Raw genomic sequence first — 27,731 nt, forward strand, 5'->3', positions numbered from 1 at the left:
GTTGTCAGAGCGAAGGGGGTGGAGGCCGTTCGTGATTGACAGGGGGCTTGACCATTAGCTATCCGGACAGAGGGCGTGGTCTGCTTTATTGCCCAATCAGTCGTGGAATCTGTCCGATATGGGCCAATGAGCGGCTGGGAGGCGGGACTTCCGGCGGAGCGGGGCGCGGGAGGCGGCCATGGCGAAGACCTACGACTATCTCTTCAAATTGTTGCTGATCGGCGATAGCGGCGTCGGCAAGACTTGTGTGCTCTTCCGCTTCTCAGAGGACGCTTTCAATACCACATTCATCTCCACCATCGGTACGGAGTATGGGGAGCCGCGGCCCGGGGAGGGCCGACTCTGTGGGGTTTAGTGGCTGGTTCCGGGATGGAGAGGCCGCAGACTATGGCGTCCTTCGCCCCCCACTTTCACCTGTCTGTCCAACACCTCCTCGGCTCTGGGGCTATGAGGACCAGCCTGCCAGATTACCGCCTCTGGAAACTGGATATTTCTCACAAGTGCTATCAACGCTTTGGGGATAATTGTCCGCATCCTGCCACTCTTACACCTTAGTCCTGACAGTGGTGACTTCTTTCATTCCTGGACACTCTCTTCTATTACTCTTTTTCTGCGTTGAAAGCGCAATGTTATATTTCAAACAAATGTGTAGAACCTACAAGCTATATTTAAGTTCCTTGGATGTGTACCATGATAAAGTTTCCTGCTGTGGGGTGGTTTATATAGATAGTATGCTGTACAGCCTCAGCATGTGAGAAGTGAAAGACACTCCTGGCAATCTAGTTTGCATGTGAGGGTTTGCTGCCAGTGTTATAGGCTTGAATACTGGTTTTGAAGCTTGAACGTCAAATGGAGACACTATGGTGCATCATGAGGCTGAAAGCTGTGAAACTTTGTCTAGATATATCCCTTAGCTTAAGTGCAGTCAGGGAAGGAATGGATGTCAGAAGAAGGGAAGCAGCCAGGTAGTTAGCAGATCCTCCGAGTGTATCTCTAGAACAAATTTTCTATGTTGGAAATGTTGAGAGTTGTAGCTCTTTGAGGGAGTGCATTCTGAGCTGAGTGGCCCAAAGGAGGAACAGACAGAAAATAAAAGCTGTAGCACTAGGAGACTCAATAGTGAGTATGCTGACGTTTCTGCGGCCATAGATGTGACTCCAGGATGGTATTGTGCTTCCCTGGGTCCAGGTTTGAGATGCCACTTCTGTAAGCTGTTCTGGAGGGGTAGAGTGCACTATCAGAGATTGTGGTTCACATTGGTGCAGGTGGCATGAGTAGAAGGATAAGGTTCTGCAACAAAAGTTTAGCGAGCTAAGTAGCAGATTGAAAAACAGGGCCTCAAAGGTTGTAATTTCTGGATTACATCTAGTGCCATGCACTAGTGAAAAGAGGAATAGCAGGTAGAATGGATGAATGTGTGCTAGAAAATTTGGAGGACGAGAGAGGGCTTTAGAATCTTGAATTGATGGGTCTGTCTATGGGGAAGCTGGAACCTGTATTAATGTGAGTTGCACCTGAGCCACAAGAGACCAACACCATTGCAGAGTGGTTTGCTGAGGTGTTGGTGGAGGTTTGAACTAAATTTACAAGAGAATGGAAAATGGAGTGGTGTTGCACAGAAAAAAATGTAGAGCAGTCATGCCAGACAGGCAAGAAGTTAAGACATTAGGGAATTCAACAAAGCTAATGGCATTTGTTTTACTGCAAGTAGTCTTGTGAATAAGGCAGACGGGTTGAGGGTGCTCAGTTGGTTGGCTCAATTGGCCAGAGAGCAACCCTGTAGTATGCTGGGAGTATGGTGACTTTACCTTTTATGATTACCTTAACGTGGTAAAAGATTTAAGACAGTCATGGAAAAGGACAAAGATGGGCCAGAAATAAAGATTCTGAATTGGACAGGTCAGTTTTAATACTAAGATAGGATCTGGACAAAATGGAACGGGAGAAGTTACTAAAGTGTGAACCTTTTCAAAATGGAACTAGAGTGTGCAGGAACTATGTGTTCCAGTAAAAATGAGCAGTGGGACAACTAAGTCCAAAGAACACTCTATGTCAAAGAATGTACAAGATGGGATGAGGAAGCAAAGGGAAGCTTGTGGTAGGTAATGAGAGGTCAGAACACCAGTCATTCTAGAGGCATTTAGAAAGTGGAGAGGCAACAACAGAAAATGCTGGAAAAGCTTAACAGATCTGGCAGCATCTGTGGAGAGAAATCAGAGTTAACGTTTCAGATCAAGTAAATATGAGGAAGGGTCACTCGCCCTGAAACGTTAACTCTAATTTCTCTCCATGGATGCTGCCAGATCTGCTGAGCTTTTCCAACAGTTTCAGGTTTTTGTTTCTGATTTGCAGCATCTGCAGTTCTTTTGGTTTTTAGAAAGTTTGTAATCGTAGAATCCCTTTAGTCTGGACCCATTTCCCGCTAACTAATGCACCTAACACTATAGACAATTTAACATGGCCAATTCACCTGACCTGCACATCTTTGCACTGTGGGAGGAAACCCGCACAGATGTGGGGAGAATGTGCAAACTCCACACAGACAGTCGCCATAGGCTGGAATCTAACCCAGGTCCTTGGTGCTGTAAGGCAGCAGTGCTAACCACTGAGCCACCGTGCTGCCCCTATATCAACAAACTCTGTGAAGAGAGTCTATTGAACTGCCTTATCCATGTTTTCCTTCTTTCTGTTGCATCCTTTTACTTTGTGCATGAAGGGAGTTAGAGTTTTAAATGGTAGAGTTATGTGTCGTCAGGCAGCACGGTGACTCAGTGGTTAGCATTTCTACCTCGCAGCACCAGGGCCCCGGGTTCGATTCCAGCCTCAGGTGACTGTCTGTGCAGAGTTTGCACATTTTCCCCGTGTCAGCATGTGTTTCCTCTCATAGTCCAAAGATGTGCAAGTTAGGTGAATTGGCCATGCGAAATTGCCCATGGTGTTCAGGCATGCATTAGTTAGGGGAAATGTAAAGTGTGGTGGGGGGGTGAGTCTGGGTGGGATACTCTTTGGAGTGTGGGTGTAGACTTGTTGGGTCACATTGCAGGGATTCTATGATTCTAATTGTTTACCAGTAACTAAAATCTACTTATTTGCAATAAATAGTCATTCTCGTGAAGTGCAGAAACCGAGTTCAAGGTTTCAATCAACCTGGTATAAGTGACAGATATATTGAAGGATTTTGTGTACCTTTACAAACATTTTCAGCTGTTATGGTGACTCTGAGAATAGCAGCTAAATTGAAGTGTGATATCCCAGTGAGACGTAACAAATTAAGGACAGTTTTCTTTTTCACCTATTGGGAAAGAGTGTGTAGAGGCTGGAACTATCTCAATATTTAAGCTGTAGTTAGATGACCATTTGAAATGCCATTGCATATTAGGCTGTGGAAAATCAGGCTAGAATAGATAGGCACTGAAAATTAAAAATGCTGGAAATCACAGCGGATCAGGCTGCATCCGTGTAGAGAGAGCAAGCTAACATTTTGAATGATTAGGTTAGGTTCCCTACAGTGTGGAAACAGGCCCTTCGGCCCAACCAGTCCACACCAACCCTCCGAAGAGTAACCAGGCCAGACCCATTTCCCTCTGACTAATTCCCCCAGCACTATGGGACAATTTAGCACGGCTAATTCACCTGACCTGCACATCTTTGCACTGTGGGAGGAAACCGGAGCACCCGGAGGAAACCCACGCAGACACGGGGAGAATGTGCAAACTCCCCTCTCGATGATTCTTCATCAGAACTGACATGAAATATGGAGGGGGCAGCATTTATGCAATAGTGGGAGGAGGTGGTGGATAGGTCTGGGGGGAAAAAGGTTTTGGTGGTGCATATTAAGTGATTGTTCTGTCAATGGTGTGTCTCACTGCCAAACAGGAAACAACACATCGTCCGTTTGGAGTGGGAGGAGGGGAGAGAAGACATAATGACAGTGAACAGATAGTTGTAGATTGGTGCTTGCTGACCAAAGTGCACATGAAACTGAAGTATTTCCACGATTTAAGAGTCTACAAGCCAGTTCTGATGAAGTGTCACTGGACTCAAAGCATTAACTCTTGTTTTTCTCTCCGCAGGTACTACCCAACCTGAGTTTATCTAACACTGCTATTTATTTCAGATCTCCATTCTCTGTTTTAGTTCTGTGACTGAGGTTATGGATCAGATAACAAATTGAAATGAAGTGCCCCCCCCCTCCCCCTTGCCCTTAACATTTTGTTTCCTGTTCTTTTCAGGTATTGATTTTAAAATCCGAACAATTGAATTGGATGGAAAAAAAATCAAACTGCAGATATGGTGAGGATGCTGCTTGATGATGATTTTGAATGGTGTGGGAAGGAACTATTGCTCCTGTCTTCAGTGTTTCTATATTTTGTTGATTGCATCTGTATTGAAATCGAGTCTTTTTATAAGGAAGACATTTAAACTTCTGGTTCTCTCTGTGATAAAACTGCAGTCAGCTGATTTGAAAAAGACTAATCCACAGTGTGGATCATTGTAAGGTCAGTGGTTACCAAAGGACTGTTTTCATTTGGTGACTTTTTGATATTCTCTATAATAGCACTTTGAACTATAGCCAAAAGAAGCTCTCTTTGAACAATCAGACTGTAAGCTGTCTTGAAAGCAACTTGTAATTATCTAATCCCTTTTTAATATAGGCAGTCTCCCAATATACTTCTGAGTGGGGAATGGAAAAATCTAGGAAATGCAATAATAGAATGGCATTGTGTCGCAAGGTGGAGGAATCTCCAAAGGCTTGGTCTGAAAGAAAACTATATTGGTTGTTTCCAGTGAAATAAGTGACTGTATTACAAAAGTACTTCATTGGGATGTCCTGAAGTTATGAAAAAAATGTAACCAGTGGCAATAGCTGTAGACCAGTCAGCTGCTTGAACTTGCTTCGTTGTTCAGTCTGGTTGTGGCATACCTTTAGCTGCATCTTTCCACATTAACCCAGATTTCTTGAATTGCCTTAGTATCTGAAAAAGTATTGATCTTTGCCATGAATATACTCAGAGCCTGAGCATCCACAGCTCTCTGGAGTAGAGCATTCCAAAGTTTCAGAAACATTTAAGCAACATTTGCATAGGGTCATAGAGATGTATAGCATGGAAACAGACCCTTTGGTCCAACTCATCCACACCGACGAGATAGCCTAAATAAATCTAGTCCCATTTGCCAGCATCTAAACACCTGCTATTCATTTTATCTAGAGAAATGTGCAATGTGTAGGAGCTGGTTCTAATCTGCTGTGCGAAGTGGTTGGATGCTGCTTTATATCCTTGACAAACGGTGCAATGTGAAGTGTTGACTGTTAAAGACTTGGCAAGTTACAGAATTTAAAACACTATGGTTAGAAAGCAACTGTTCAACTTCTAAAAAGGAAATGTTGTGGGTTGTGAACCTATAGAAAGGATGGCAGTCTGAAGTGTCCAGTGGAGTGAACCCAAGAAGAGGTGTTCTTGGGCATTCAGTGTGTAAGTCACAAGACTGACTATCCGCATGATAGATGATATTGTGCAGAATTGGAACCAACCTTAATCTTTCCTAACTGATTTCATTCATATTGCCCAATCTCTGGAGCATTTGTCCAATTAGATAGTCTCACCAATGAAGCTGGGAATAGGTACTGCTGTTTGTTTGAACCAGCAGAGTGGTCCTACCTGGGCAAGTGCACATTTGAGGGTCGTTGTACCTTGCTGAATTAAAGGTGTTTCTCCTCAGTTTCCGACTGGATCTATTAATTCCTAATCATATAGCATTTAGCTTTGAACTCCCTGATAAGAAATATCTTCTGTATTGCCCAATCAAACTGGATTAATTGTGGTTTGTGATTTGGCCAAATGAACATCTTCACTTTGAAGAGAGTGCTTTCTTCTGGGAGTGGGTCACTTGTTTATGTGTGTGCATATGAAAAATTATATATGTGGCATTTGATAAAATCTGTAACAGCCCACTCTAAATAGATGCAGTAAGTAGTAGCTGTACGTAATATTGTTCTAGCATCTTATACTTGGGCGCCTCACAAATTGGAAATGGAAGCATTCAGCCATGCAGTTTTAGTTAAATCCTACCCTTGAGACTGAGATAGCAGTGTGATGAAAACACACTAAGACACCACCTAATCCCATTTGTGACTTGAATAAAGGGAGCGTGTGGCAGTTTAATCAGTAAGGTGCTTGATAATCTCTCAGGGCAATTGTTTTAGAAGTGTCTGAGATGTTTGTTTGTAAAAGACAAAGGAAAGGAAAAATGTGATGTTGTTAAAAAGTTTATGGAAAAGTTGACAAAGATCAAAAGAATGGAACTAAAACTGTTCAAATCTCCTAGGGACACAGCTGGACAGGAACGCTTTCGAACAATCACCACTGCATACTACCGAGGGGCCATGGTAAGCTGTCACTGGCATGTCAACTTCATATATTATTAACCCTGACGCTGTACAGAATGATGGGAAGGCATGGTGACGGGTAAATTACTATATGCTGTTTATGTACGTAATGAAGAATGGGATACTGTTCAAAGTTCATAGGGCGGCCCCTCAGCACCAGGGTTCCAGGTTCGATTCCAGTCTCTGGTGACTGTGTTTGTGTGGAGTTTGCACATGCTCCCAGTGTCTGCGTGGGTTTCCTCCGGGTGCTCCGGTTTCCTCCCACAGTCCAAAGACTTGCAGGTCAGGTGAATTGGCCATGCTAAATTGCCCATAGTGTTAGGTGGATTAGTCAGAGGGAAATGGGTCTGGATGGTTAATCATCGGAGGATCTGTGGACTTGTTGGGCTGAAGGGCCTGTTTCCACACTGTAGGTAATCTAATCTAGTCTAAAGTTAAACATTAATTTTATTTCCAAACTTGAATGGCCATTAATTTGTACTGAGAGACCCTTGCACAACGGGGTGAGATATGAGAGTGTTTCTGTGTTTAGATCTAGGTGTATAATATTCTTCTGAAGCTGTCCATTATTGCTGTATGAGATGCTAAGTATCAGTTGTACTCTGCTTGTCACCACGGGCCTGTGATGAGTGCTAATGAAAGTTTGAGGCCTTTCACTCAATGAGTTAACACTTATGCTTTGGCAGGGAATCATGTTGGTGTATGATATCACAAATGACAAATCCTTTGATAACATCAAGAACTGGATCCGGAATATCGAAGAGGTATGTTTTCCAAATAGACATACATCTGCTGAATCTTTTAAATCTGGAAAGATCTTGGTTTCAAATCCCCCAATTCAAGTGGATGGTCTAGGCACAGTACTGTACTTCAACAGTACCACTCTTTTTCGTTTTGGACATATTAGACTTCTCATACTAGACGTTTAAAGTCTGTCCACTCGAATGAGTTATAGAAATTCCTGTGGACCTTATCAGATAAGAAAAGGGGTGTATTTTCAATGTCCTGGCTAACAATCCCTTTGAAACTCTGTATCTTTTTTTTATAATCTCAGCCATTTGTTCTGGATTGTAACTTCCTTGAGTTTTGAGAAATGAGTGCAAGGTGTTACAGGGTGACAACAGTAATCTCAATCTAAGTCAGGACAAGATGTCTTTTTTTTATTGCAAATTCATGCAAATGCTCAATTTTTTTTATCTTCCCACTACTTCTCTTCCAACAGGAACTATATCTTTACATATTAGTTTATTCATGTTCACATCATCTCTTTGAAGCATCTCCATTGATGTAATGTTCTCTGACCTTTAAAGGAAGAGATGGTCACCGTGAATTGCTTAAACAATAGTATACCTTAGGCACTTGGATATGAGAAGCTTTTCCTATTAAACAATGTGATATAGAGAGATTGGCATGAGGAGTTTGGCTGTTTGCCCTTTTCCACAATATTTTGTTCAAGATTACTTGTTGAGAAATATGTTCTTAGAGATCAAGTATTCATCAAGATCTTCTAATAATCATTTTGAGTCACTTGGCTCATTGAAAGTATCACCTTGCATCAGTTTGTATTTATTTTTGCCAATGGGACTAAGTTAATGTTACCCTGTGTGGTGCTTGAGAGGATTTGACCATGCAAACTTGTGGAGTGAAGTAAGACATAACATAGCTGGGAGGATTGTAGGTGCTGAATCATGATTGTGAATGATGCGAGGATTTGTGCTGAATTAGATTTTCTCCTTTTCACTTTAGTTGCTTTTCTGTCTTTTATTCCAGCACGCCTCAGCTGACGTAGAGAAAATGATCCTTGGGAACAAGTGTGATGTGAATGAAAAGAGGCAAGTCAGCAAAGAACGTGGAGAGAAGGTATGATTACCAGAACTTTTAAGGATAGCTGACTTCGAAGAACTTAAGCTTTTGTCAAATATTTTCTTGGATGTAAGGTAGAATGGTTGCTACTCCATGATTGAGCTTGAGCATTGTTATGGACCAAATCAGCCCCCCTCAAAAAATACTTTGAGAAGGTAGACTAGATCCTAAATTTTCCTTTTTTTAAAGGCAAGCAAAGTGTCTCAAAGTGTCAACTGGTCAAACTACTCTATGTTAAGCAAAACAAAACTTATTTAAGCATTGTAGTTACAACACAACCAAAGAGAGAGGAATTTAGAATAACTTAACAGAATAATAGATACAGTACTATTACTAATGAATTGTTCCAACATAGTAACATCCAATAAACACACCCGTTGCTAAAAAGGAAAATTGAGACACAGATTCTCAGAAGTAATTCTCCAATCCAAGAGGAAAAAAAACATCAAGATAACATTGAGAGAAAGTAGCAGCCAAGAGACATTCACTGAAGCTTCCAACTCTCTTTCATATCTTCTGATGCTACTGAAAAAGACAAAACCCAGAAATTTGTATCTGAGAGAGCTGGGCACGGCCATTCAGGCTGCTTTTTTTTTTAAAAATAAGCCAAGGCCTCCTGAGCTGTTTACTCATGAGATCTGCCATAATCAATTTGCTGTCTCTGCCTTACAACCTTTCTTCAAAAAAACCAAGACAAATTAACCTGTTTAAGTGCCAGCATCATCACAGCATCTTGGGCCTATGCAGGGAAATATCTGACCAGCCTATAATCCAAGAACAGTCTGACATTTTGAACTGAATGTGATGATATTGTTGTTTGCCTTAACATCTGTCTCTGGTGCCATTCAAAAGTGAATACTAAAGACCAAATTGTTACGGTTTGTTTCAGTGAAAGTCACTGCAGAGCAGCAGTGATGATCTAATTAGTCTTCCGTTCATACTAAAATGGCAGGAGTTTCTAGAGTAATTCAAGAGAGGCACTAAAAATTCATTGCAAGGAAAGCGAAGCATACTAAAGAGAGAATGAGGCAACCATAGCTGATCAGGGAAGGCAGGGACAGCATGAAAGCAAAAGAACGTATAATGTGGTGAAGGGCAGAGGATTGTGAAGCCTACAAGAAACCAACAGAGGACAACAAAGAAAGAAATAAGGAGGGAGAAGATTAAATATGAGGGTAAGCCACCCAGTAATGTTAAAAAAGATTGCCAAAAGTTTCTTTAGATATATGAAGGACAAAAGAGAGGCAAAAGTTGGCTTTGGACCAGTGGAAAATGACACTGGAGAAGTAGTAATGTGGAACAAAGAAATGGCAGAGGAACTGAATAAATGCTTTGTGTCAGTCTTCACAGTGGAAGACATGAGTAATATCCCAAAAATTCGAGAGTCAGGGAGCAGAAATGCACTTCACCAAGGAGAAGTGCTAGAAAAACAGGAATGGAGGGCTTATGCCCGAAACATTGACTCTCCTGCTCCTCAGATGCTGCCTGACATGCTGTGCTTTTCCAGCGCCACACTTTTTGACTCTGATCTCCAGCATCTGCAGTCTTGACTTTCTCGTAGTCAGTAAGATTTTGGAGTCCATTATGAAGAATGAGATTTCTGAATACTTGGAAGTGCATGATAAAAATAGGGCAAAGTCAGCATGGTTTCATCAAGGGCAGGTTATGCCTTACAAATTTGTTAGAATCCTTTGAGGAGGTAATGAACAGGTTAGACCAAGGAGAGCCAATAGATGTTATCTATCTGGACTTCCAGAAGGGCTTTTAATAAGGTGTCATACAAGAGACTGTCAAATAAGACTAGGGCCCATGATGTTAGAGGACAGGTGCTAACATGGGTAGAATGTTGGCTGTCTGGAAGAAGACAGAGAATGGGGATAAAAGGGTCCTTCTCCGGATGGAAGCTGGTGATTAGTGTGTTCCACGAGGGTTGGTGTTGCGACTTTTCATTTTTACACTACACTATAAGAAGAACCAAAGATGCATGCACCAAACACTACCAACTTCATCAGCAAGGACAAATTTGTCAAGCTAGTGAACCTATGCCTTATCACCCACTTCACCTACAGAGAAACCAACAGAACACTCATGGAATCTCCGATAGCAGGGTTCTTAGCAGAGGCAGTAATGCAGTGACTCTAACAAACAGCTCTGCCAACCATCCAACCCAAACTTTGGGTCCGCTACGTCATTGACACCTTTGTCTACTTGTTTGGCAACGAAACAAATTAGAGGAAACCTTCAAGACCATCAATAATACCCTTACAGGCATAAAATTCACTAAAGAGGAGGAAAACAACAAGAAGCTGCAATTCCTAGATGTCGCAATAGAGCGAACAGCCAATGGGAAACTTCAAACCAGCATCTACAGGAAAACAACCCATACTGAGCAAATACTCAACTACAGAAGCAATCATCCCAACATCCACAATTGAAGCTGCATTAGAACATTATTTTTTAACGAGCCACCACACATTACAACATGGAGGAGCTACAGACAGCAGAGGAAAATCACGTATACAGTGTATACAAAAACTGGTACTCAATGAACACCTGCAACTGAACCTTCCAGCTCAGCGAGCAAACCTGCATCCAGAACTTTTCACTTTTTATATATTAATGATCTAGATGAAGGAATTGAGTAAATTATGGCTAGGTTTGCAGATGATGCAAAGATAGGTGGGGGGGCAAGTAGTATTGAGGAGATGGGGAAGCTGCAGTAAGATTTAGGTTAGGAGAGTGGGCAAAGAAGTGACAGATGGAGTATAACATGGGTAAGTGTGAGGTCATTCTCTTTGGTAGGAAGAATAGAGGCATGGTCTGTTTTCTAAAATTCAGAAATCTGAAGTGCAAAGGCATTTGGTACTTCTAGTCCAGAATTCTCTTAAGGTAAGCTTGCAGGTTAACTTTGTAGCCTTAACTTGTCATTCACCTCGAGAGGACTGGGATATAAAAGCAGGGATGTATTTCTGAGGCTTTATAAGGCTTTGGTCAGACCGCGTTTAGAGTATTGTGAGCAATTTTGGGCCTCTGTACCTCAGGAAAGATGTATTGCCCCTGGAGGTCCAGAGGAGGTTCACAAGAACGATCCCAGGAATGAAAGTTTAACATATGAGAAATGTTTGAGAACTCTGGGTCTATACTCAATGGAGTTTAAAAGGATGAGGGGGGGATCTGATTGAAACTTTCAGGATACTGAATGGCCTGGACAGAGTGGATGTTGGGAAGATGTTTCCATTGGCAGGAGAGATGAGAACCCAAAGGCACAGCCTTAGAGTAAAGATAAGACCTTTAAAACTGAGTTAAGGAGAACCATTTTTATCCAGATAGTGGTGAATCTGTGGAATTCATTGTCACAGAAGACTTTGGAGGCCAGGTCATTGAGTATATTTAAAACAGAGTTGAAAAACCGATCAGCTATAACTGAATGACAGAGTAGACTCGATAGAAGCAAAAATTAGGCCATTCAGCCTATGTCTCAAGGTTTTATTGTCTAAAGTTAACTACATCACGGGATTCTTATGGTTGACTTAAAATAGTTGTCAATTACCGTTCTTTCATTCAAAATTTACTAACTTTTCTGAACTGACTACGCCATGTCTAATTCTCTTGATTTAGTGATGTGAAAAGTCCAACACAGTGGGTATGAATTGCCTAACAATTTGTTCGTTTATTTTCTATGAGGAAATAACATTTTCTATGAAGTTGAAGAATCAAGACCTTCTCTCCCCCCCCCCACTTGTGTGAATGCACTTGTACTTGGTGCAGGAACTATTTCGGTCAATTCACTTCCATTTTACCAAATTGGCACTGGACACTGTTGGCAGTAAATCAGAATTGAATGTTGTCAGTTGGCTAATATCACAGCCACACCATCTCTTTCCCTCCCCATTCTTCAAGCACACTGGAAAAAATAGTTTCTGATTTATGACTAACTGGCACCTCAGAATGACTGATAACCCCACTAGAATAAAGGGGAATTCATGATGCACAGATGGATGGTAAATGCTGAGCAGTCAAAGTGTAAGTGGTTGCATTGGGCATGGGGCAAGGCTGGAGTCACGGAGAGAGGAGATTTGTGGACAGCTGCAACCACTTAGTTATTTCGGTGATAAGTTGTAATTCATCAAGACTCCATCTTCCAAATCTACAATCACTACTATCCAGAAGGACCAGCCCGGTGGATACAAGGGAATACCACCACCTCCAAGTCGATAACCATCTAGACTTTGAAACATATTGTTGTGTCCCTAGGTCAGAATCCTGGAACTCCCTCCTATCAATATTGTGGGTCTACCTATGCCAAATGGAATACAGTGATTCAAAAAAGCAGCTCCTCACGACCTTCAGGGCATTAGGGTTCAGCAATGACCGCTGCCCAGCCAGCAATGCCCACATCTCATGAAATAATAAAAGATAAGACAGTGAATGTACTCCAGTTGTGGTTCTAGTGAATTAGTGTGAAGTGTGGAGCATTAATGTCTTTTTAACTTCATTTCTATTCTATCATGACATCAGCATTTGGTGCCCGCTCCTTATTGCTGATGAACTGACTGACTTGCTCAGCCATTTAGGAAGTGAACATCAACCGTATAACCGTGTATCTGGAGTCATGTAAAGGCCGCACTGATGAGAACACTGATGAGACTTCCTTCCCTAGAGAGCATAAGTAAACCAGATGGGATTTAGAGTATTTGTTATAATTGTCATGGTCACAATCACTGAGACAAGCCTTAATTACCAGATTTCTTTATGTAACTAAATTCTTCCAACTGCTGCCATAATTTGAACACTATGTCCCCAAAGCCTCTGGATTGCTAATCTAGTAACATTACTGCTACACCATTACCTCTCCCAAATTTTGAGGAATGAAGGCTGGGGGTGTGGGGGGTTCAAAAAATCTGATCAAAATGGCTAGCTGAAGTCACTGCTGTCTACGTAGATCCAGTTCCAGTTGATTTAATGCCACACATCAGCAACAGCACACCACCTTACTTTTCCTTACCATTCAAACTGACATCGGGCATGTTCTTATTTGCTAGCACATTTGGGTGATGGCAATGACCTCATCATCTAAGCTAGGTACATCCAAACCATCAGGATTTGCAGTTGTTTGATGTTAAGTTTGAGGAAAAACTGCAGATTTCAGGCCAGAAAGACATCCTAGAGAAATATAAGATATTTTGGAGGGTGATGGTTAGCTCAGCTAACTGGCACGTGGTTCCAATAACAGCCAGTGGAATGGTTTCGATCACATTTTGGTTAAAGAAGAGTTGGGATCTGCATCATTGCCTATCCCTGAGTGTGGAAAGCAATGGCACGCACACCACCACCAAAACAAAAACAGGTCAGCGAAGCATCAGCAAGCAAAGAGCCAACAACCTGACTTCAGGCAGTGAGTCAGGAGAGAAAGGTAAATCAAACATCCTGCTTTAAAAATAAATTGCAAAACTGGAGCAGGGTTGGTGGGTGAAGGCAGTAGCATGAGATCAACCAATAGAGTAAGTTTAGGAGTGGCAAGTTTCTTCTTTACACACAGTAAACCCGTGACTTATTCAAGAATTTCCCTGGATGAAGTGGTGAAGATAAAAGCTGAGGAACAATTTATGGATGGATTTCTGAGTACAAGTTGAAATAAATTGCTAGATCATCAAGTAATCAGGCAACAACCCATTGACTTAGATCCCATCTATCTTCCCTTGGAAGACATCACCCACGTTAAGAAACCAAGATCTATAAATAGAGAGAGAGGACATACCATAGCGCTTCACCAGAGGCTCACTGATTATGTTAACTAGTCATGGTGACAAAACATCTGAAAACAAACCTTTCAGCTCCGTGAGCTAACTTGCGTACTAGGCAACAACTATCCAGCTCATGAACGGTCCCTACTGAGATTATATTAAAGTCAGTCCTTTGTCCATTCCATCATTTTCTTCTCCACACATTGTGCCATTCTGTTGGGTTATTTTTTTGTTTTCTCTTTCAGTTAGCCAGTGACTATGGAATCAAATTCATGGAGACCAGCGCGAAAGCAAATATCAATGTGGAAAATGTAAGTATCAATTGTTATTCAATAGTCAAGTGTACTCAATGTTTTCTACTTCTAATGAAACCCTGGGCTGACCCATCCCTGCCGACAGCTTTGTTGAAGCACCAATTTTTTTTCCCCCAAAGCTCCCTGATCAAATGACCCCATGTTGAATTTATACTGCCTGATGCTCTTATTGTCAGGCCACAGTCTGATCACCAACAAATCTTGGTTTGGGAACTGCCCTCCACTTCGTCCTTCTGGACCTGAATTGCTGACTAATAACCAGACCAGCTTGGAAACTTGCCAGCAATTTGTGCAGCAAGGCAGGTCACGTTTGCCCAATCAGTTCTCACTTGGAACCAGTGTCTGTCAGTCACTGTGCCTCTCCCCATAACCCTTGATTTCCTAACTGATCTCCAATCTCTCTATCTCAGCCTTGCATATACACTGCCCTCACAGCTCTCTGTGGAAAGGAATTCCAATGACAACCCTCAGAAGAAATTCACCTCAGTCTTAAATTGGTGCTCCTTTATTCTGAGACAATGCCCTGTGGTCCGAGACGCACTCATAAGGGGAGACATTAAGAATCCTGTATGCTTCAATTAGATCACCTTGCATTCTTCTAAATTCCAGTGAGAGGAGTCCCAACCTGTTAAACTTTGCTCATAAGACAATCCCTCCATACCAGGGATTAGTCCACCAAACCTCCTATGAACTGCCTCCAATGAAATAGTATCTATGCTTAAATAAGGGGACTAAAATTGCCCAATACTCCAGATGAGGACTCACTAGCACCTTGTGCAGTTGCCATAAGATGTTCTGAATTTTGTACTCCAAACTCCTTGGAATAAAGGCCAACATGTCATTAGTCTTCCTGATTATCTGCTGTACCTGTGTGCGAGCTTTATATTTCATGTACAAGTCCCTTTGTGTTGCAGCTTTCTGCAGTTTTTCTCTATTTAAATAAAACTCGATTCTTTTGCCCATCCCAAAATGAACAACTTCACATTTTCCCACATTGTACTCCATTTGCCAACTTTTTGTTCACTTACTTAACCCATCACCTCTGTAAACTGTTTGTAACCATCTTGCAATTTGTCTTTTGTTTTTGTCATCTGCAGATTTGGCTACAGTGCATTTGCTTCTGTTCTCAAAGTCATTAATATATATTGTAAACAGTTGCACTCCGAGCATTGATGCCTGTGGAACTCCATTGGGTACAGGTTGCCAACTTGAAAAAGAGCCCCATATCCTCATTGTTTTCTGTCCATGTCAATATATTGCCCTGAATGCCATAGGCTGTCATGACCTAACCTTTTGTGAGGTTTTGCCTTGTCAAATGCCTTCTAGAAGCCCAAATACAACACATCTTCTGGTTCCCCTCTATCCACTCTGGTTGAGACTTACTCTGAAATCTCTAGTAAATTTGTTAAGTGCGATTTCCCTTTCATAAAGTCGCCCTTTGATTGATTAGATTATGATTTATACAATGTTTCCTTAATATCCTTCATGCTAATCTAGCCACCCAGTTCCCAGTCCTCATTTCATTTTAATTCCCTTAATCAGAAACAACTGTGTTTTAAATAAGGATTGGAGGGAGGGAATGTCTGGAGCAAAGAGATGTTTGGGCATTAAGGAACATAATCAAAGGGGGAAGAGAGGAAGTGGGAAGTATTAGAGGCTGATGCCCAGGAACCCCAAAGTTGCAGTGTATCTCTGTTGATATGAGCAAGTGGATACTTGTGGATGTGCTACCAACCAACTGGCTGCTTTGTCCTTCTTGAGTGTTGGAGCTGCACCCAGGCAAGTGGAGGATATTCTATCACGCTCCTGACTTGTGCCTTGTAGCTGATGAACAGGCTTTGGGAAAGGTTCTCCAGACCACGTGACTTATGTTGGAATAGATAGCAACTTGGTCTGTTCAGGGGAGTTGGTAAGGTAGGCGACTGCCTAGAATTGTGGAGGACACTTAAGTTTGGGAGAAGGCAAGACATCATGAATGGTGACAGAAAAATAAGTAGCAGAGCAGAAATGAGGTGATTCGAAAGGTGCAAGCACTATGATAGTGAAGTAGTTCATGTGAGTGATTTATTCTGTAAACCTTGAGGTAACCATAGTCTAATCGGCCATCTGAATGAATGTAAGATTGCAGTGGACAGTGCCAGAGAGCTGTTAACTCTCCTGTTATGGTCTCCTTTAATTTCCTTTCTCTGAATGGACAATTGATGATCCCAATGTTTACTGTTTCAGGCGTTTTTCACACTTGCCAGAGACATCAAAACAAAAATGGACAAGAAACTGGTGAGTATCTCAAGTCTGATATTTTCTCTTCTGAACCAGTAAGTTGAAGTTTTAAGATCATGTCTATTTTAGAATAGGCAGCTACATGTGAGTAGGACTGGGTGACTGAGAGTTGGAAGTCAAAATAAGCGTATCAGCAAGCAATTGTAAAACTTGCAATTGGTCACATCACTCATGTATTTAGAAAGATTAACCACAATGCAGAGGAGATACAAGGTCAGTTTAATAACACTTGCATAACCTAGACTGGTTTAAGGAGACCATTCTAGAACCTACAATCCAAGCTCTGGAAGGCACAGTTCCTCTTGGTGACACAGAATTAGGGATGGGGTGATGGATAAGAGGGCAGAGACTTCAAAGGATCGTAGGGCTGGATGAGTTAGAAGGAAGAAGAAACTGTTGAAGGATGAAAACAGTGTTTAAGTTATGCTTTTGTGATAGACAAGGAGTCAATATGAGGCTGAAAAATGTGTTGCTGGAAAAGCGCAGCAGGTTAGGCAGCATCCAAGGAGCAGCAGAATCGACGTTTCGGGCATAAGCCCTTCTTCAGGAATGAGGAAGGTGTGCCAAGCTGGCTAAGATAAAAGGTGGGGAGGAGGGACTTGGTGGAGGGGCGTTGGGAATGCGATAGGTGGAAGGAGGTTAAGGTGAGGGTGATAGGCCGGAGAGGGGGAGATGAGGGCGCAAGTTTTGCATTTCTTGCGGTTGCAGGGGAAGGTGCCGGGAGTGGAGGTTGGGTTGGTGGGGGGGTGTGGACTTGACGAGAGAGTCGCGGAGGGAGTGGTCTTTCCGGAACACTGATAGGGGAGGGGAGGGAAATATATCCTTGGTGGTGGGGTCTCTTTGGAGGTGGCGGAAATGACGAAGGATGATACGATGTGGTGGGGTGGTAGGTGAGGACCAGTGGGGTTCTGTCCTGGTGGCGATTGGAGGGGCGGGGTTTAGATTAGATTAGATTACTTAGTGTGGAAACAGGCCCTTCGGCCCAACAAGTCCACACCGCCCCGCCGAAGCGCAACCCACCCATACCTCTACATTTACCCCTTACCTAACACTACGGGCAATTTAGCATGGCCAATTCACCTGACCTGCACATCTTTGGACTGTGGGAGGAAACCGGAGCACCCGGAGGAAACCCACGCAGACACGGGGAGAACATGCAAACTCCACACAGTCAATCGCCTGAGGCGGGAATTGAACCCGGGTCTCTGGCGCTGTGAGGCAGCAGTACTAATCGCTGTGCCACCGTGCCGCCCACGTATTCAAGGGCAGAGGAGCGGGAAGTGGAGGAGATGCGGTGGAGAGCATCATCAACCATGTCTGAGGGGAAATTGCAGTCTTTGAAGAAGGAGGCCATCTGGGTTGCTTGGTATTGGAATTAGTCCTCCTGGGAGCAGATGCGGCGGAGGCGAAGGAATTGGGAATATGGGATGGCATTTTTACAGGGGGCAGGGTGGGAGGAGGTGTAGTCTAGGTAGCTGTGGGAGTCTGTCGGTTTATAATAAATGTCTGTGTTAAGTGGTCGCCCGAGATAGAATTGGAGTGGTCTAGGAAGGGGAGGGAGGAGTCTGAGACGGTCCAGGTAAATTTGAGGTCGGGGTGAAAGGTGTTAGTAAAGTGGATGAACTTTCAACCTCCTCGTGGGAGCATGAGGTAGTGCCGATACAGTCATCGATGTGGCGGAGGAAAAGATGTGGGGTGGTGCCAGCGTAGCTACACTGGATTACATGCAGGTGAGGATGTGACTCGTATAGAAAATAAAGCACTTAAAATGTTTGCTGTGTAACAGTGTGAATTTGTTAAGCTGAGACATGGTGGGATGCAATGTAATGACATTTTGCTTTCCTTCCCTTTTCCTTAAATACAGGAAGGCAATAGTCCCCAAGGCAGCAATCAAGGTGTACGAATCACCTCCGAACAGCAGAAAAAGAGCAACTTCTTCCGTTGTCTTCTCCTGTAATGAACATTGCCTTAAAAAAACAGCCCAATTTCTCACTGACTTGAAGTGGAGTGTGCACGCTCTGAGCTTTTCCTGGATAGACGGACACTTGCTCTGGAGAAGCCTGTTGTGCTATTGAAGGCCTGAAGAGATCAAGCAGCTGAGAATTTTTTTTTGTTAGTTTTTAGGATCTGTCTGATGATTACCTCAGGAGTGGAAATGGGCGAGTCAGAATCTTCTGATGGGAACCCCCCCCCCCCCTCTCCCCCCCCAATTTACTGATTTCCAATCTAACGGGCTGTGATTGTTTGGAATCCTAATTTTCCCATTTCCTGTGTTCCCCTCTGGCTTTCCTTTCTTTTGGTTTCTCCTACAAATCTTGTGTTGTGTAGATGCTCTGGCATTTCCATTGATCTCGCTGTGCAATATGCTGCAATTCCTGTTGTCATGGCTTCACACAATGCTCTGTACTTGCCAGTGCGTCCCAGTGATTGGACTTTTTGTTCTGTCAGTAATTGAACTTCTTTATCATATGTGTACCTTGGAGATGTTAATGGTTGTGCAAAGGATTGAGCAGCCCAAATGTCAATTTTCAAACCTAAAGGCAGATTTCCCTAAGTAGCTCCCTCCCTATGGTGGTGATGTACTACATGCAGCAGAGTTGTTCTGGATCAGATTGAAGCAGTTGCCAAGTGTAGTTGTGGATGTAGTACCTTCAGTTTAACAGAGGCAATTAGTCTGCATCACTGTGTACAGCAGACTAGACTTTGACAACAAACCTTGGATAGACTCCACTCGTCACTTCCTTGTATTTGCTGTGGTAATGCTACAAGCCTGTGCCAGTTTTAATTGTTAAACTGGATTGGATAGAAATGGCCTGAAATCAGAAGGCAGAACAGAGAATTAGGATAATTACTGCTGCAAACTGTCTGGTTCCCCAATGTTGTCTGAGAAAGAATGTCTCCAAGAATGAAATGGAGGGTGGAATGCAAAAGGGAACAGGATGGGACAGGATATGGTAATATCCTTTTTTTTAACTTGCTGATGTGCAATAGCCATGAATTTATTGAAGAAGCCTCGTTCATCTGGTAGTTTTTGTTTTCTTAGAGCGCCTTGACCAATGGAGCCGGCTAAACCATATTTTGAATAGTATTTCGATGTTAATGCTTAAACTGATGGGAGTCTGTGCTGTCTAAATCATGCCACTACTGTAAGCAGAGTAGTTATTAATTTACCAGTTCCAAACGTCTAGTTTAATGAATTAGAGACTTAAAGCACAGTAAGCAGGTCCTATTAATTCAGCTTATGCATAATGCTCAAACTTGAGTACTGAAATAGTCAAACCCCTCAGGGAGGTTAAATGCACTTTTAGTTGATGAGCAATGATTAATGGCTGTCATCTCCTTTAGTATTTGTGGAACAGGAGAGATCTGTGGATTGGAGTATACCAGTAGATTTGCCTCTTGCACTATCCATTCTTGAGCCAGTCCCTGTTTGTGACTATCACTGTATAAACGTAAGTACTGGACAGTCAATTGTACCAGAACTTGCTGATGATACTATTATTATTAGTCCTTTAACATGGAAGTATTTGTTTGAAGTTCCCTTACAGCTGGGGTGTAGCTAAGATGCTGCTCGGTAGACAAAAGGAGAAAGGTTTTAAAGACTTTAATTCCTGGAATATTGCTTTCTTTTTTAGAAAAAAAGCAATGAAAGGAAACCAATTCTCTTCCGATCTTTGCTGTCTTCTCTTGCCCCCAATACAGATCAAGGAGGTGTATGTGTCCTTGTGTTAAGTTGCTGCTTCCAAACTAGAAGGGAAAACGAGGAATAAAGGGAATAGATGGATAATTCCGAGCCTTTTGAACAAAATATTTGGACTTCTCTAATCCTCGAGGTTAAAATCCAACATCATTGCTACATTGGAAGATGTTCTTTCTTGAGTGGTGCATGGTTACTGCACAGACAACAGTGAAGGAGGATGGGACAGAAGTGGCCAACCATTGATATCACTGTGTACAATCCACCTGTGTGTTGACTGCACTTTCTCAGTATCCGTTGTAGGCTCATTCAACAGTTGCTGAACTCAGACAGACCTGAATGTCTTTTGTGAATGTTACTAAGCACTTTGTGTAGCTCAATGGACGAAGGAGTGAGAACCCACCCACTTAATTCTATCAGAAAAATGAAACCATTTTGAAATGTGGCCATGTGCAAATCATGACACAGGTTTAAACAGCCAGTCTGATGACTTCACCAGAATCCCCTGCCACATGGCACTATAAATGTACAGTGGGTACCTCCCACAAAGTCTATTTTCAACTAAAAAGTTTTCCTGTCTAACTCAATCCCACAGGGATGCACTGACTCTGACACATGCACGTTTACTTTCTTTCTGTATGAATATTGGGGTCAAATGTAACGGCCCAGTATGAAACTGAGAACCCTAGCCCTTTAGGGATGTGAGGAATGCCTCTGAAGCTATGCTTTTCAACAATTTGTGGAAAGCCCTGTTTCCAGTTTCAATTTTTTTCTTTTTGCAAGTTATTTTAATATTTTCCTGAGTAATGGCAGGTGATTCATGGCTGTTGAGTATCAGTTGGAAGGAAAAGATTCTTTATTCATTTGATGTATGTGAAATTCTATTTTTGAACTGTTTGTGATCGCAGTCTCCAGAATCTCGCTGGTGCTGACCTCCGAATGACCCTGAGCTCCACAACACAAAGCGCCATACTGCCTCGCCTATGAAAGCGGCCTCCAGACCCCAACGATCTCTTCATTCACCACTGTTCTCTTCAACTCTCAAACTGAAGATTTTATTTTTTTTTAATTTTAAATTAAGAAAGGTTGTTATGTGTTTATTTTCTTGTGTGGATATATTTTGTTCTGAACTTCAGTGTTCAATGCTGTGTGGCTCAAAGTTGTTAGATTTTCATGCTTTTATTGTCCAGGGTGACTGTGGTACTGAAGCAATTACAGAATTAACAGCTCCCCTGGCCCAGTAAAATACACTTCTGCTATATTGCAAATATGTCTCTTCAAGACCATGAATACAGTGCACAAGGTCATTCTGAGGGACCACATGGGGTGAAACTGTAAAACCTGTTGAGAAGTGGAGTTTGTGGATAAAATGTTGGCATTTGATCAACAGATTCTGCATTGTCTCTAACCCTCGTCAGCAAAAATTCTAACTGGTCAGCTTTGTGTAAAACTAACAGTACCTTAAGTTCTTTCAAAAGTGCTGGCTAGTATTGATGGGAGATATTGCAGAGGCAACCCTCCACCCACATGGCCAGTGTTTCAATACAGTCAAATATCATAAGGGACCCACCCCGAGGCAGCTAGGTAGTTTGTGGCAGTGTGGTTATAATTGGGAAGATGAGCCTTGACTTGACCTGACTGAGTCTTTTGTGATTCCATTGGCTGTAGCTTGACTAGAGGCAGGAGTGGGAATCTCATCATTCCAGTATTCTGCTCTGTCTTCTATACTGTCATAACAGTTAAGATGATCCACATTCTGACATGGCGCTGATGATGCTATTGTGCTTCATACCCAGACCCCCCGAGGTGTGGCCTGTGTGAGTTAAGACAGTGTGTGGGCTGCAGATTATAGAGTGCCCTTCCTCTTGTCAGTTTGAACGATCACAATTGAAACACAGTATTTAGGAAGATGCAGCTAGATTGAATGTGGATATGATTGTACCTGTTTCAGAATCATTGTTCCTATATTTCCTTCAAACATTCCTTGTGTTAAAGGTGTCCAAGATTCATTTGGTTTGAAGGGATGGGAGGCTGCATTGTTTCAGGTGACCATGTAAATAGCTTTACTTTGAAATGAAGCCACTTTATAATTCTTCTGTACTTCCTGAAGTTGCTGGATTTATAGATAAAAGTGGAGTTTTAATTAAATTAAAATGTGAGTCTTTAAAAAGCAGGATTGTCTGCTCTTGCAATTGAGTAGTTATTGAAGTATGTGATTTCCAAGGTGGCAGAATGGGTGCTGAATCAGAATCCTGGCAATAATACCTGAACATCACTAGTTCTGAACTTGTCATAAAGGACCTGCTGGGGATTTAGATCCCAGTCATGATGCCTACATTTGAGTGATTCCCATTAAACTAGCAGTTACACTTTCTACCTCCCATTGAGATCTGTACAACTGCATTAATCCATTCTTGCCAGTTTCAAGATACTATTGCTAATTTCAAAAATATTATTAGAAAATCCATAAGTTTGAAATTGGTAAAGGAATGGATTTAAGTTTATTATTAAACATTTCGCAACATATAAACCAAGCTAGAGATATTATTCTTAACTGAGGTTAACTCATTTAAACAAAGATGGTTGCTGAAATACATATATCCAGCAGTATGTGGGAACATTAAATATGGTACAGTAAATAGTGCTGTTCACCAGTCTGAAAGAGGGTAAGAGCAGTTGCATTGAATGCTTTATTGATTCTTGTCGCATTTACCAAAAGACAGTACAAAGTGTTGTTTTGTGTACTATACAGGCAGATCGTACCATAAAGTGCATCAGGGCAGAGCAGAGTGCAGAATAGTGTTACAGCTGCAGAGAACATAGAACATTACAGCACAGTACAGGCCCTGCAGCCCTCGATGTTGTGCTGACCTGTGAATCCAATCTGAAGTCCATGTAACTTACACTTCTATTTTCATCCATGTCTATCCAATGGCCATTTAAATGCCCTTTAAAATTGGTGAGTCTACAACTGTTGCAGGCAGTACCTTCCATGTCTCTACTAGTTTGAGTAAAGAAACTATATCTATATCTATCACCCCTCAATTTAAAGCTATATCCCTTTGTGCTAGCCATCACCATCTTAGGTAAAAAGCTCTTGCTGTCCATCCTATCTAAACCTATGGTTATCTTATGTCTCAATTAAGTCACCGCTCAATCTTCTCTCTCTCAAAAACTGCCTCAAGTCCTTCAGCCTTTCCTCATAAGATCTTCCTTCCGTACCAGGCAACATTCTAGTAAATTTCTCTGAACTCTTTCCAAAGTTTCCACATCCTTCCTATATGCGGTGACTAGAACTGTCACATGTGGCTGAACCAGAGTTTTGTACAGCTTCAGCGTGACCTCATGGCTCCAAAAGTCAATTTCTCTACTAATAAAAGCTAGCACACCATATGCTTTCTTAACAACCCTATCGACCTGGTTGGCCATTTTCAGGGATCTGTGCTCTCTGCTCATCTACACTACCAAGAATCTTAGCATTAGCCCAGGACTCTTTATTCCTGTTGCTCCTTTCAAAGTGAATCACCTCAGACTTTTCCGCATTAAACTCCATTTGCCATCTCTGCAACTTATCCATATCTCTCTAACCTACAATAGCATTCAGTACTATTCACAATTCCACCGACCTTAATGTCATCTGCAAATTTACTAACCCATTCTTCTATAACTTAATCCAGGTGACTTATAAAAATGACAAAAAGCAGATCCTTGCGGTACACCAGTAGTATTTGAACTCCAGGATTAACATTTCCCATCAGCCACCACCCTCGGTCTTTCAGCTAGCCAAGATGCTAAGTCATCCTCAATCCCATGCCTCCGTATTTTGTGCAATAGCCTACCATGGGGAACCTTATTGAAATCCATATATGCCACATCAACTGCTTTACTCTCATCCACCTGTTTGGTCACCTTCTCAAACTCAATAAGGTTTGTGAGGCATGATCTACCCTTCACAAAACTGTGTTGACTATCCCTAATCAACTTATTCCTTTCTGGATGATTATAAATCCTATCTCTTATAACCTTTTCCAACACTTTATCTACAATTGAAGTAAGGCTCACTGGTCTATAATTACGAAGGTTGTCTCTACTCCCCTTCTTGAGAAAGGAATGATATTTGCTATTCTCCAGTCTTCTGGCACAACTGTAGACAATGATGACATGAAGATCAAAGGCTCTGCAATCTCCTCCCTGGCTTCCCAGAGAATCCTAGGATAAATCCAATCCAGCCCAGGGGACTTACTTATTTTCACACTTTCTTGAATTGCTAATACCTCCTCTTGGTGAGCCTCAATCCCACCTAACCTATTAGCCTGTATCTCAGAATTCTTCTCGACAACGTTGTGTATTTCCAGCAGAAAATTGGCGAAAAATACTCATTAGTGCATCCCCATCTCCTCTGAATCAACACACAACTTCATGCTACTATCCTTGATTAATCCTAACCTTACCATAGTAATTGTATTACTCCTGATATACCCATAGAAAGCCTTAGGGTTTTCCTTGATTCTATCTGCCAACAACTTCTTATGTCCCCTCCTGTCTCTTCTTGGCTTTTACTCTAGGTCCATGGAATTTCCATAGAATCCCTACAGTGTGGAAACAGGCTTTTTGGCCCAACAAGTCCACACTGACCCTCTGAAGAGTAAGCCACCCAGACCCATTCCCCTACATTTACCCCTGACTAAGACACCTAACCTACACATCCCTGAACACTATGGACAATTTAAGATGGCCATTTCACCTAAGCTGCACGTCTTTGGACTGTGGGAGGAAACCGTAGACACCGGGAGAATGTGCAAATTCCACACTGGCTGTTACCACAAGTCCCTGGTGCTGTGAGGCAGCAATGCTAACCACTGAGCCACCGTCCCGCCAGATCTTTCCAGGCCAACTTGCAACTTTCAAGTGCCCTAACTGAGCCTTCACATCTCATCCTAATGTAAGCCTTCTTTCTCTTGACAAGAGCTTTAACTTCTTTAGTAAACAACAGCTCTGTTGCTCGACAATTTCCTCCCTGCCTGACAGGTACATACATATCAAGGTGCAGAGAGATTAGAATTAACATTTCTAATGTTAAAAAATCTGATAACAGCAGGGAAAATGCTATTCTTGAATGAATTTGTACGTGTTCAAACTTTTCTACTGTCCAACAGAAGAGGTTGGAAGAGCATATAAGCAGGCTGGAGGGGTCTTCAATTATGTTGATTGCTTTCCCGAGGCAGTGGGAAGTATAGATGGAGTCAGTGGATTGAAGGCTGGTTTGCATGATCAACTGGGCTATGTTCGCAATTCTCCAGCGTGTCTTATGGTCTTGGGAAGCTGTACCACACTATGATGCATCCAAATAGGCTGCTTTCTGTGGCGCATCTATAAAAATTGTGAAGATCCTTGTGGACATTTCCTTAACCTCCTGAGGAAGTAGAGATGTTGTGTGCTTCCTTGACCATTGCATTAACATGGATACACCAGGACAGATTGTTGATCATCACCCCCTGCAACTTGACTCTCTCAACTATCTCTACTCCAGCACCATTGATGCGGGCAGGAGCATTCTTTCCACTTCGTTTTTAGAAGACAATGACCAGCTCCTTTGTTTCGTTGAAATTGATGGAAAGATTGTTGTTTTTATAATGTGCTGCTAAGCACTCAATCTTTTTTCTATATTCTTTCTTGTTGTTGCTGTTATATCCCTTTTCAACCCTTCCTATTCAAATACCTACCCATTTGCTTTTAAATGTATTAATTGTGACAGGCTCCACCACTTCTTCTGGCACCTCATTCCATACATGCATTACCCTCTGTATGAAAAAGCTGCCTCTTAGGTACTTTTAAATCTTTCCTCTCTCACCTTAAACCTATGGTCTTCTCTCCCCACCCTGGGGGAAAGACATTGATATTCACCCTATCCATGCCCCTCATGATTTTATAAACTTCTATAAGGTCATGCTCTCACCCGCCATTGCTCTGGGAAAATAGCCCCAGCCTATTCAGCCTCATCCTAAAGCTCAAACCCACCAATCCTGACAGCGTCCTTGTAAATCTTTTCCAAACTCTTTCAAGTTTCATAACATCTTTCTTGTAGAAGGAAGACCAGAATTGAAACAATATTCCAAAAGTGGCCAGTACACTGAATGTACTGACCAATAAAGGCAAACATACCAAATGCCTTCTTCACTACCCTGTCAACTTGTGACTCCATTTTCAAGGAACTATGAACCTGCACCACAAGGTTAACTCTCCACAGGACCTTACCATTAAGTGTGTAAGCACTGCCCTGATTTGTCCTACCAAAATGTAGCAGCTCTGGTTTAAACTCTATCTGCCACTCATTGGCCCATCTGATCAAGATCCCATTGTACTCTGAGGTAACCTTCTTTGCTGTCCACAACACCATCAATTTTGGTGTCATCTGCAAATTTACTAATCATACTTCCTATTTTCATACCTAAATCATTTATATAATGATAAAAAGCAGTGGACCCAATACCCATCCCTGCAGCACACCACTCATCACAGACCTCCAGTCCAAAAAGCTACCCTTCACCACCATTCTCTGTCTCCGGCCTTCATGCCAATTCTGTATCCAAATAGCTAGTTCTCCCTATATTCCATGAGATCTAACTTTATAAACCAGTCTACCATGAGGATCCTTGTTGAACATCTTACTGAAGTCCATATAGATCATGTCCACCACTCTGCCTTCTTCAATCCTCTTTGTCACTTCTTCAAAACACTCATCAAGTTAGGCACAATTTGCCATGCACAAAGGCATGCTGACCATCCCAAATCAGTCCTTGTATTTCCAAATATATGTAAATCCTATCCCTCAAAATCCTCTTCAACAACTTGCCCACCACCGACGTCAGGCTCACCGGTCTACAGTTCCCCGGCTTTTCGTTACGACCTTTCTGAAATAATGACACTGTGTTAGCCAACTTCCATCTTCCAGCACCTCACCTGTGGCTACTGATGATACAAATATCTCAGCAAAGGGCTCAGCAATCACATCCCTCGCTTCCCCCAAAGTTCTAAGGTGTAACTGATTTCATGCCAGGGATTTATCCACGTTCAGCAACACTTTCCCTGCAATATGTACACTTTTCAAGATATCACTATTCATTTGCTTAAGTTCCATATCCATTTCCAAGGAAACACATGTAAAATACTCATTCAGTATCTCATCCATCTTCTCCAGTTCCATAGATAGGCCGCCTTGATAATCTTTAAGGGGCTCTATTCCCTCCCTAGTTACCCTTTTATCCCTAATGTATTTGTAGAAACCCTTTCAATTCTCCTTAACCCTATTAGCCAAAGGTATCACATGTCCCCTTTTCTCCCATCCTGATTTCCTTCTTAAATATATGCCTACTGCCCTTACACTTTAGGGATTCACTCAATGCTGCTGTCTATACTTAATGTATGTTTCACTCTTTTTCTTGGCC

The 27,731-nt window shown here is 42.2% G+C and overlaps 1 protein-coding gene across 1 annotated transcript; it reads left to right on the plus strand.

Moving 5' to 3' along the window:
- The first annotated feature begins 17 nt into the window (after positions 1 to 17).
- LOC122565163 (ras-related protein Rab-8A) lies at positions 18 to 22,459 on the plus strand. The gene is made up of 8 exons (XM_043720864.2): positions 18 to 302; positions 4,233 to 4,293; positions 6,328 to 6,388; positions 7,075 to 7,152; positions 8,159 to 8,248; positions 14,241 to 14,306; positions 16,536 to 16,586; positions 18,454 to 22,459. Exons 1-8 carry the CDS (start codon positions 179 to 181, stop codon positions 18,544 to 18,546), a joined length of 624 nt encoding a protein of 207 aa, XP_043576799.1. The 5' UTR covers positions 18 to 178; the 3' UTR covers positions 18,547 to 22,459.
- Positions 22,460 to 27,731: the final 5,272 nt, after the last annotated feature.

Source organism: Chiloscyllium plagiosum, unplaced genomic scaffold (assembly GCF_037043375.1).
Source record: "Chiloscyllium plagiosum isolate Xiang-an unplaced genomic scaffold, Cpla_swu_hap1 HiC_scaffold_28, whole genome shotgun sequence".
In the NCBI taxonomy this organism is placed as follows: domain Eukaryota; kingdom Metazoa; phylum Chordata; class Chondrichthyes; order Orectolobiformes; family Hemiscylliidae; genus Chiloscyllium; species Chiloscyllium plagiosum.